The sequence below is a fragment of the Ammodytes marinus genome (assembly GCF_949987685.1).
Source record: "Ammodytes marinus genome assembly, chromosome: 11".
Taxonomy (NCBI): domain Eukaryota; kingdom Metazoa; phylum Chordata; class Actinopteri; order Uranoscopiformes; family Ammodytidae; genus Ammodytes; species Ammodytes marinus.
The window spans coordinates 23,878,262-23,890,576 of NC_137215.1; the positions used below are offsets into that span (position 1 = coordinate 23,878,262).

General features: G+C 43.8%; 1 protein-coding gene across 1 annotated transcript; it reads right to left on the reverse strand.

The window, feature by feature from the left end:
- Nucleotides 1–8,710: 8,710 nt before the first annotated feature.
- Nucleotides 8,711–10,058, reverse strand: LOC307257896 (homeobox protein vent1B-like; the record flags this gene model as incomplete). The annotated part of the gene is made up of 3 exons (XM_080037258.1): nucleotides 8,711–8,971; nucleotides 9,442–9,680; nucleotides 9,797–10,058. 3 exons carry the CDS (start codon nucleotides 10,056–10,058, stop codon nucleotides 8,711–8,713), a joined length of 762 nt encoding a protein of 253 aa, XP_079893384.1.
- Between the last annotated feature and the right edge of the window lie 2,257 nt (nucleotides 10,059–12,315).

Genomic DNA, 12,315 nt, shown 5'->3' on the forward strand with positions numbered 1-12,315 from the left:
TTAAAACACAATCTAGGTTCTGTAAACAGGCATGTTGCTAGCTGTGGTGGGCCCCATTTGTTTATATGCCCTTTGTTTACATTCCAGTTAGAGGCTGTGTAGTCACACCAGATAATGTTTTTGTGATTTTGAAAACAAGCAGTGTCCAAAATTGCTGACTCCATCTTTAAAAGGAAAACATTGCATTGCATGAAACAGCTTATACAGTATATGAGTAAATAATGACATTTTCATTTAATTTTGTTTTATAGTGCCATGCATACAGCAATGCCCAGTCTCATGTGGGCTTACAAAACACCACAAATGAATAGAGCCCGGAATACCACATACCCATTTTTAAAAGAGAAGCCAAATGAAAAATGAAAACCAGTTCAAATATTTTTCCCCATTGAGGTTTTTTAAGACCTTCATGTCTACAGGACAATGCATAAATCCCTAACCACACAGGGACTGTGTAATTGCAAATGGTGGATAAATTTGAAAATAAATATTAATCAAATAGCTTGGCCTTCTCTTTTAAGCTGTGGAAATAAGGTTTACCAAGTCATCAAAATGATTGACAACCAAGTAATAATGGATCGGCTTTAGAGGGTTCCAGGTTCCATTCATTCACACACAGTCATACCAGTGGTGGTAAACTACTGTAGTAGCCACAGCTGCCCTGGGGCAGACTGACGGAAGCGTGGCTGCCATTCCGCGCCAACAGCCCCTCCGACCACCACCTCAAACATATAGCAGTCATACACATTCACATGAGGCAAGGTGGGTGAAGTGTCTTGTCCAAGGACACAACAACCATGACATAAGTGGCAGGGCGGGGATCGAACTGCCAACCCTTTGATCATTGGCCGACCCGCTCTACCACCTGAGCCACAGTCGCCCCCTAAATATGTTTATTTTCAATACAGAAATCCTCAAATGCATGCAACTTGAAAGACAATTGTGACACCTTCCAGAGTCAGACACAAGATGTCTTTTTCTCATGAATGTTTTTCATGGTGCAACTAAATATATTCAGCTTTTAGAAAGCATCTCTTGGCAATGCTTTTTTATGATATATGCAATAAGTGCTTGTTTATTTTGGCTTAAACAAGATAGATTTTTGAACCACTACTCTACAGTAGTGTGGTCCAGCCTACATGATAGAGTTTGGGCAGCCCATATTTAGGTTGGATTTGCCAGACGTGACACGCAACACACATCTTAGTAATATCAACTAACTCTTGTGGTGCCCATGGTCCGGCTCTTGATTTACTGATATGTACTGCTGTAATGTCATGTGACATGGCCTCACCTGGGCCGACATGATCATCTTAGATAGATCTCCCTTTACTCTGGTGATATACAACTGCTGACCTTAACGGTGCAAACTCAGAGGCTCAGAGAAAAGAGCACAGTTTCGTCTTCGGCTGGTTGCACTGGCCTTGACATGCCATAACACTCCCTACAATCCCCGGCCTGTGTGTGTGTGTGTGTGTGTGTGTGTGTGTGTGTGTGTGTGTGTGTGTGTGTGTGTGTGTGTGTGTGTGTGTGTGTGTGTGTGTGTGTGTGTGTGTGTGTGTGTGTCTCACTTCAACACACCCTGAGAGTCCTTGTCTGAAGACCTTGAGTGTTAAAAAGCACAGGGGCCCCTCTTCTGGGAGAGAGAATGGGAGCTAAAAAAGAAAACTGATAAAAAAAAAACCCTTGAACAGATAAGACATTTCTCCAACCGGCAGGAACGAGCCGTCCTGAACATTTTGCCTTGGTTCCCTCTGCTGTGCCTCTGACATCTGCAGCATGTGCCAGATAGCAGATAATGACTGCAACAAGTGCACTGTGTTAACCGTGGAGATTTGGACCATAACAGACAATGAACTCTGCATAGGCATCCAAGAGCTCTGCATATCAGTGTAGCGGAACACTTTTGTTTTTTGTTTTTTTGTTCCCCTCTCTCTCTCTATCCAGAGGCATCTGTGTGTGTGTGTGTGTGTGTGTGTGTGTGTGTGTGTGTGTCTGTGTGTGTGTGTGTGTGTGTGTGTGTGTGTGTGTGTGTGTGTGTGTGTGTGTGTGTGTGTCCACAGGTGTGTCGCCATGGCAGGAAACCAAGGAGGGAGGAGAAGTGCTGAGTGGGCACACACACACACACACACACACACACACACACACACACACACACACACACACACACACAACAGCTACTTTGTCTTCCTCAAACATCTTCAAGGTCCCTGTGGAGGCATAAATGGGCCAAGAGGGGTTGCCTTCCCCGGAGAGCCTCATCTGGACTTTAACTGGGTAAGTTGTCTTCCTGCCTCATTGCCTTTGGAAACTGATTCATTTTTAAAAAAGCTTGCTGGAAACTTGTGAATTGTTTTTTCAAGCATTGACTTATGCACTTGTCTTTTAACCGATAGAATAGAGCATTTTTGTTTCAGTCTATATTCAAGCAACCTCCAGCATTCGGACAGCTAAGTAATATTTGATTGGCTACCTCTGTTGTACATGCTGTTTTATATCTAAGCGGCTTTTTCTCAATCTGTCCTCCAGGCTCCAGTGTGCAGCGGCAGGTCGGGGGAGAGCTCTTTGCACTCGCTGTTCCTTTTTCCTATGCATATACCTTTTTCAGATGTAACTTTAAAGAGGCATAGGGCATGGGAAAATGGGGCTGCAGAGGTATTCAACTAGGCACTCGGCCATTTCATCATCCTCTCCGCATGACTGCTGACCCAAGGAGCACGAGAACACACATACACACACACACACACACACACACACACACACACACACACACACACACACACACACACACACACACACACACACACACAACTGGCTCTAGCCTGCCACGAAACCTGTACGGAGGAAGACTGCCATGCGATATTTTTTGACACACCGACCGCAGGGGGATTTTTGTGTCTCTGTGATTTTGTGTTCCGTGTCATATCATGACGTTGCATCAGGTACATTCATGACGACATTGTCTTTTTGGAAAGCTGTGTTATTGCCTATTTGTTCCATTATTGTTCCTTGTGTTTTCCTCTGAATGATTTGTCTGCTGTTGTTTTTGAATAAAGAGATATGTTGGCATGACATCCTGGCTTTGACATTTATGCATTGTGACTTTTTAAGACTGTGAGTAATGGGGACAGTGAAGAGCATGTCAGGCGTTGTTACATTCTTATTTTGACTTGGACATAAATGACTTAGGGGGTTGATACGCTACGCATCTTTTTATAGGTGTGACACTGATGGGCCATAGAGCCCAAACATTTTCTCAGTATCGCAACTTAAAACCCCATAAAACAAGATTTTTTTTACAAGCTCTATCATTTTGTTCATTTACTACCAAAAGTGTTTTACTAAAAATGTATTTACAGCCGACTAAAGCTTCAATTAGTTCTAATATGATTTTCAGTATTACATAATCATATTGTTTTACTCTCAATGAAGAGACCCAAATATAAAGGCAGTGGTGGAAGTACTATTCAGATCCTTAGCTGAAAGTACCAACAATGTCAAAATACTCAATTGACAAGTAATAGATCTGCATTTAAAAAGTTACTTCAGTAAAATCATAACAGTATACGCAGTGAACTGCACCAAAGCATCAAAAAATATAAGTATAATTACATGTCTGTGCATAAATAACATATTACCATTGTAGCTGTTCCAGGGTGGAGTTAGTTCTATGCACACTAGTGTAGTACAGTGGTTCCCAAATATGGAATATTTGCTTATCACACATCTTGGTGCCTCAGGTGGTTATTTAACTGAAGGCATCTGTCAGTGTCTCCTTGGAGGAAGACATTCAACTCATACACATCTGAAATGTGACAATGGGCCCAAGGAGACACTGCTATTGAGTGATTTAGCAACAACGTAAAAACAGTGTCCCCTAGTCTAATCTTTAGCATCGTATATTGTATACAAGTGTCAAGTGTTTGTGCGCATACAATTATAACCTTACCACATCTGTCACGTGAATGCAGTTGAGTTAAAAGTGCAATATTCCCTCTTCAATGTACAGGGGGAGAAGTATAACATGCCATAAAATGGAACTACTCATTATAGATATCTTATCATTAAGCCCATTTCCTGAGTTAGCCTGCTTGGTTACTTCCCTCCACTGCCAAAAGCATATCCAATTCAATTCAAATCACTTAATATGTCCCCAATGGGCAAATAAAAGAAATGTAGAATAGCATAAATACCCAAACAGACAAAACTCACATATATGACACAAACACAATTTGAAAAAAAAGGCATAAAAGTGCTCAAATTCCATGATGTGACTTCTGTGCGTTCTCATTGTATAATGTAATAACACTTTCATGATTGAGCCAACTCAATGGCCCCTAAACTTTACGTATACAGCAGTTGAAAAATAATTTCCCTGGAGGCCACACATTGTAAGCATAATGTCATCCCTTTAATCACCGGTGGAGGCTATTCAATCTGACTGAGTGAACTTGTAATCAAAACTTCCACCTGGTCAAGCCTTGGCTCCAGTCCGTCTGCTGCTGTCCGGGCCCGGCCTCACTGAGACTGATAGCAACTCTTCACCTAGCCACTCACCTCCTATAAAGGGATCAGTCAAACACATTGTCATTCAGGCCAGACACTCTTTGCCCTCTCACAATGGGATCATGTATTGATGCTCATGGTGCCATTAGTGCCAGGAACCATCCTAGATAAAGCTGAAGACTAAGGCCTTGCCCAGTCTTCTGCTTTGTATAGATGCGCTGCATAAATGTATGGTCCAGTAAGCCTTTAAATGAATATTGTTCTTCTCATTATAATAGTTACTGGTGCGTGGGATTGTAATCGTCTGCTTTGATAACTGTGCCTCCTGGTGGGAGGTGTTAGTATTTATTGTTTCTTTTAGTTTACTCTTATGTGCGGTGAGCAGGCCCTGCGATGTGATGGTGTGTGTGTGTGTGTGTGGGGTGGTCCTATTCGGAATCCTAGCTGAACAACAAGGCATATACAGCTGCTTTATGTCAGAGTGACTCAATCAGTTAGCCTACCTATTTAGCTGGTGTAACCTAATGACTTTAACGTGAGGCAATATACACCTTGGGGCAGACTTGAGGGCGCCGTCTCATAGGCGTCTCTCGACTAGGTGCGAATTGTTCAATCGGGACACAATGGAGCTCAATGGATCTCAATGATCAGGCATTTACCTCCGCCTTTGATGTCCCTTTGAAGATGCAAATCTACAACGGGCCGAGAGAGAGAGAGCGAGAGAGAGAGAGCGAGAGAGAGCTTGGTGCCATGCCACCAAATGAAAATATTTGCCTGCAGCAGCTGGAGGCATGAAGCATCGTTTCATCCGCCCTGAGTGACTGACCGCGGGGCACTGTGATCACCCTGGACCGGTCAAACCGAAGCATTCTTAGTGCTTATAAAACATGTCACCTGCTCGTCTTTGATCCTTCGAGGCTACAATTAATGCTATCTAAAGTGGGGAAAAGACAGGAAGAGCGAGAATACGTTATCACAATGTCGTAGCCTAATAACAGGGGCACAGTTTGTTACAGGTAGCCTACAGTTCACATTAATGTTGCGACAGATGGCGACACACTGAATGTCATGTGTTAGTCATGGTGGTGACGGTGTGGCTGTCCTTTCCGACTAAAGCTCATCGTCACCTGTATGTTGTCCCTTCACACTTTAAAAACAGACTAGATCTAATCGTTTATTTCAAAATGTGCAAATGTCTTCATTACTGGTGCGTCGTTTAATTAAAGTATTACTAATGTGATACTGATAATGTATAATGCTCACGTACCTCTTGTTTTTATATTGGTATTGTTAGATTTGTATTGTAAGGCTATTCCTTGTGGCATAAATCACATATTCTTTTAGACTTATAGGCCTATATTTCCTTGTCAATATTAAGTGGGTTTCTATTCTAAATTGGAGCAACTGTAACGAAACCAATTTCCCACGTAATCAATTCAGTGGGCTATTACTGATTCAATACGACAGAGATGACGAGGCAGTTTATTATTTCAATGTGTTTATTTTTGACACAAGACAAATACTTTCACATGATTTTAATTATACATATAAATAACATCACTATACTGTAGTGCTTCATCCATAAAAGGCAATTATATTAACCAATTTTAAAACCCTCTTTAAGAGAGAGCAATGGAAATATATCTATATTCTTGACATACATTTGGTGGTGGTGGTGGTGGTGGGGGGGGGGGGGGGTTGAGCGGGAAAGAGCAGGCAGTGTTCAGTAGAAGTGTGTAGGCATGAGTACATGGGGGCGGGGGCGGTGCTGGAGGAGAGCGGAGGCCGGCGGGGTCGCTCTGTGGAGCGGATGGGACTGAGCGTAGAGTGCGCTGCCTGAGGGGAGCTGTCCACTGAGGGCGTGGTGCTGAAACACTGTCAGCGGCGGCAGCAGAGAGGGCGGGACTGACAGTAAGCGGGGACGCAGATCGTGGACCTCCCGCTTCAGCTTCATCTACTGAGAGGTTTGCCATGTTGTTCATGGAGTGGTCTGTGTGATTGTGCCTGTGTGTGTGTGTGTGTGTGTGTGTGTGTGTGTGTGTGTGTGTGTGTGCGTGTGTGTGTGTGTGTGTGCGCGCGCGCGCGTGTGCGTGTGTGTGTGTGTGTGTGTGTGTGTGTGTGTGTGTGTGTGTGTGTGTGTGTGTGTGTGTGTGTTGGGGGGATTGGGTCTGTCTGTGTGGCTGCCCCTTGGGTGACTCTTTGGCCGCTATATAGGAGGGACACACGTCTTTATTTGCATACGCAAAGGGATCTCGACGGAACGATAGAAACTTGATGGTCGTTGTAATTGAGGATAATAGAGGCCGGGGCTGTGGCTTTTCTCACGTCCACGGCGCCAGTGAGTCTGAGTAGCAGTTACCTGGCAGCTCTTTGCACAAAGTCAATCGGGGACTATATCCGCCGCTGATCACAACATGTCAGAGATATGTGGACAGATTATAGAGCTATTCATAGCATTGGCTTTGATTCCCACTGTGCTATGTGCCACATGCACACTCAATTAAAGTGGTATCTGGTACATTATTTATTTTTTAATTAAAATGTATCTGCCCTGGCTGTCAACTCCGTGATTGGATTGTGTATGTTGCAGGTTGAAGCGCCCAGCTGTCTGAGCATCATGCAGCCCCGGTGAAGGATCCTTTATGATGGGACGCGGTGGGTGTGACCGCGAGAGTCCCAGAGTGAGAAAGTTCCGTTTGATCTCTGGTGATGAACTGTTTGAAATAAGACATTAGCTGAAGTGGCTCTGGGCCTCATCAGATGCCAATCCTGCAAGACTCCACAAGCAGAATGCGGTTAAACTTCAAATGTGCGATATCATCCGCTTTGTTTCCAACAGTTTTTCTTAGCTGCGCATTAATCTAATCAGATACTTTTTGTCCGTGAAAATAATATCCTGAGCCAAAGGACACCAGACACAAAGAGTTACATTACTCACACACCATTGTGTTAAACAATGTGATCATCTTTTGAGCACATTCCAAGAACAGTGATCATTGGCCCATTTCAGTTAACTATATATCACTCACTTTGCAAAATTGCACCTTAAATAACTTATAACTGCCCATTTCTCTTTTTATAATATTTTCATTGTACATTTGTATATAAATATCTATGGCCTATTTAACATTATTCAACTTGCCTCATAGTATTTTCATTGTTATGCTCCATCAGACCAAGGCAAATTCCTTGTGCAAATGTCCCTGGCAAAACAAAAACATGTCTCATTCTGATTCAAAATAAAAAATCATCCAAGTCAATTGTAGATAGCTACAGTCTTTGTACTTACGTTTGCTATCGTCTACCTAATCATATAATTGGGCTTTGATTCAGACTTCAAACCAGAAGTGAGATTGCTTTGGCCACACATACCCCCCCCCCCCTCAGACTCTGTGGAGCCGGGCCTGGGGCTCCTGCTGCTGTATGTGTAAACTCATCAATGAGCGTCTTAATTAGGACAAATTGTTAACCGTGATCTCTCTGTTAGCTGCCATTTGAAGCACAGAGGTGTGTGTGTGTGTGTGTGGGTGGGGGGCGGGGGTGGCGGGCACACACAAACAGCAGCATATGAAAGCAGAGCATATGGCCATGCTTTGCTGACAGGGAATTGGAAACACCCACACTGTCTAAATGTGTATCTTTTCTTTGTCATGTTGTCAACAGGAATGCACAGTCTTAAGTGGTTGTATTTCATGTGATTTGTTTAAGTTTAGGATTATTTGGCCCTCACCAACCAGCTAGGTGTATTATGGCAGAATCAAAGGACCAGATCCATACAATGAGCTGTGATAAGAACCTTTGGCCCCAAACAGACAACACCCATCATTTAAGATAAAAGAAGGGATAATCTATTCATGCTGAACTAATCCTGCAATAAAGATAACATCATCAGCGTTATCTTTAGAGGACCTCAAACAGCCAGGTCTGCAGCTAATGGCATCTTCAAAAGGAAAGTTATGCATAGGCTTTATATGACGCAAAGACAATGCCAGACGAGACCAGTGCTGCAGTATAGAAGATACAACTTTATTCAACGATAAATAGACTCTTCTTTAAAATTATGTACAACAATTAATATCAAATATAATATCAAAAAACTGTTCGATCACATATCAAATAAACTCTGGATTGCACTTTTTTAGTCATTAGATTACTTCTAAGTGTTTCAGGAGGGGGGAAAAGTCTGTGCTTGGTGTCAGTCTGTTCAGTAGAAACGTGGGTTGTGGATCATGCGTTGATGAGGGGGCATCTGCGGCTGTAGGAGCAGCTGATGTGGGACAGTGAGCGGGTAGAAGCCTGGCCGGGGTTGGGCGTAGTGCATGGGCTGCTGTCCTGTCATGCTGTGGTGGTGGTGGTACTGAACCGGTGCATTGTACTGGGGCATTGTCTGGAACACTTGGGGGGAAAGGTAGTCCTGCACCTCCCGCTTAAGCTTCATTCTCCTGTTCTGGAACCAGGTCCTCACCTTTTGAGAGAAAGGGGGAAAAAAAGTTAGTATCAGAGCAAAGAAAGTGCACACAAATGGACTCATGTTCATAATGTTATTAAACGTGCACTATGTAACTTGGGGGTGTGTGTCAGAGAAGTGAAAATATTCTCAAATCTGAATAGAAAGACTTTCCTCACTGGAATTATCCCTGGAACACTGTTTGAAGTTTGACAGCTACTTTAAAAGTTACTGTCGCATTGGTGTTGTTTACAGCAGAAGGGCCCACCGTTTTGTTTTCAAACGTATTTCATTACGTCTTATGTTTGGTTCCAGTTGTCTCACATTCATTTTGTTTTAATTTATTATGATATAATTAATCAATACTAAGAATTACATATCAGTACGTGTGGTAATCTAGCTGCAGACTCTGCACATGTAAACAAATCCCACTCCCGTGAAACTGCATAGTGCACCTTTAAACTGCTAGGTTTGCATCCTCTTCTTACCTGAGTCTCTGTGAGGTTAAGCTTCAGCGCCGTCTTGACTCTCTCGCCGGCGTCCAGGTATTTGTGCTTGTTGAAGATCTTCTCCAGCTTGCTGATCTGCTCCGGGGTGAACTTGGTGCGCACTCGCCTCTGTGCCGCGTCGTTCTCCGCCAGCTCGCTCCCCTCTTCCACGGAGGAGAGGCACTCCGAGGAGGCCGCCTCGCTCTCGTACCCGGAAGAATACCCGCTGACTTCTGAAACTGGAGAGAGGGACAGATTGGGTTAAGCGCGCTGCTATAATGCGTAAAGACTGGAGCTTTTTTATAAACGTTCTTAAAGGTTATTTCCTATAAAGCTGTAGGCTGTAGCTACTTACTTGGTGAGGCACAGATTGTTGTACGCAGAGGTGAGCTCGGGTTGGATTCCTCCTGATGCCCGCTGCTCTCCATGTGTTCCACTGCTTTCAAAGTGATTGGTTTTGGCTGCAGGTAACTCTTGCCAAAAGTAGGAGGACGCGGCTGTACCATGCAGGGGATATGGGGTCTGCAGGTCGGCGTGATATCCGTGCCAGCTGCGTGCTCCTCCTCGGTGTTGCGATGGCTCTGGGCCAGCCAGTCCACGGAAAAGTATTTCACCATGTTGCTGCAGCGACCTGTTAATCCGCCTAATGTCAGAGAGGGAGAGTGTGTGTCGTGGTGTGTCCTCTGGTCCGGGGGTCAGCTCTTTTATAGGGGCCCGGCACTGTTCCCATTTACATATGCAGAGGGCCATGTTAACGCCTGATCGATCCCAATGATTAGGGGTTAATGGCTCGTTATTGAAGTCTTTTCATATCCTGTGAATGTGTGAACGGACCCTGGCGCCGCCGAGTCTGTGAGAACCCGCCTGAGCTCATACATTTGTCCGCCCCGACTGAAACTGTGAGGGGGGGGGGGGGGGGGAATGAAGAAACAGCTGTATCTCCTGCAGAGGTGGAGACCCCGCGTATTACTTTCATGTATGCTGCTGCATACAGTAGCACCGGAGGAAAAGGTGTCACAATGCCGTATTAAACCTTGGCTCTTATTTCTAAACAATACAACTTAATGTGGTCCTGATCGAACATCTCTCAATAGTATAGACATCAAATCACATTAACAGTGAAATGAGAGCACACAGTAGAAAGAGAGAGATATTTGAAATCTGTCCCTTTCTCCTTCTCATTTCTGTAACTTTCTCTTCCTTTGACCTCTCTACTCCTATTTGATTACAGTGCGTCTAGATTGTATCCACGACTTTAAAGCAGAGTGGTAATACAAAGGAATGATAGCCGAAGTGATATTTGGCGGAATGATATTAATTCACGTTCAGGTTTTCAATTCTTCTGTGTTTTTACTTAGGCCTACATAAGTCTAATGAATGCAGGACTTGTAGCATATCATTTCTGTAGTAAATTATGTGAATATTTCTTCCACCACTGGATATTAGGACATACAGTTTATCTTTATTATTCAAAGAGCAGCTCCAAATTTGAGTTCTTATACAAGCGAGAGAAAAACAATTCGGTTCAGCCAAGATACTATCAAATGAGTATATGTAGACATTTAAAAGATATAGTTTCCAATTCCAATTTAGTTTCTCATCACAGTTGTGTCATTCGGCTTCTGAGATAGTGGGACCCCATTTGAATGTATACGCGTGAATCTGAGCTCCAAGCTTAATTACCTGTCTATTCAGATACAAGCATAAACAATATAGGTTTATAAGAGGCATGCCAGTGGTCACACGAACATGAGAATTTAAGATAAATAAAATAATGCCATGCGTAAAACCTTTTAAAGGTAGGCCTATGCGTTTCGTTACATCCTTTCCAAACACGAACGCATCTCTCAATATTGAAAACCCTCAGCTAGAAGTTCCAGTTGAACAGACGACAGAGCAATCAACCTGAATGGTTTCGTGTTGACACGTCGTTGATACCCCGGTGAGCGCTGGCGCCAGCGAGCCCAAGAGCCAGCGTTTGGCACAGGCGCTTCAAACATCGCAGATCAAAGGCATTACAGTAGCAACACAATTACGGCTGATTGTCGACCCGTTCAAATGTAAATATGCTAAAACAGCCCATAGAAAGATGAGGTAATCCCTAAATGGACTGCGTCACACACCATGCGCATTTCATCCATACCATAATAATAATCTATTAGGATAGAAGATCACAATTCACTCACTGAGATCTCCCATAAAAAAATGAGAAACATGCACTTTTTGAATCGAGACATTAGGGCTGGCTTTGAATGGTCATTCCTTCCCCACTGTCTGACAGTATCACATCCATTAGACCTGTGCCACATAAAACGTGAGACACTTTCCAGCAGACAGCGCCTGACTCGAGGGATTTACGGCCCTGCTTTGAGAGTTCTCCGCGTGCAGTCGCTCTGGGACAATGGCACTAAACTGATCGTTTAGTTATACGACAAAGCAGATAACAGGGGCCGGGCCTGGTTGTCTCCTTTTATCGGCGATCTGTCGCAGTGGAGGCAGGAGTCCCTTCAGCCGTTTGGGGCCTCTTTATCTCCGAGGCTTTGAAGATGCGCCCCGATCCCGTTAGATAACAATAAGAAGCGCCCGGGACGTCGCCGTTCACACTGCGCCTATTTCCGCATGTCGTCTGTCCCACAGGACAAGATGGAAGAAGTGACTGTATTCTAATGTCTTATGAAACACTATAGCGCCTGGATGAAGCAAACGAAACTCGTTAGAAAGTGGCACCCGAACCCATCTTTTATAACTCCGATAAAATCAATATGTTTTGGAGTTTTGTGCTGGTTTTATGTGAGCATTTTCAGGTTAAAAATGGAAATATGTATTGTCCTGCAGATTCCAGGTCAGTTGTGGCATAAGTCAGTCCTTCATTGA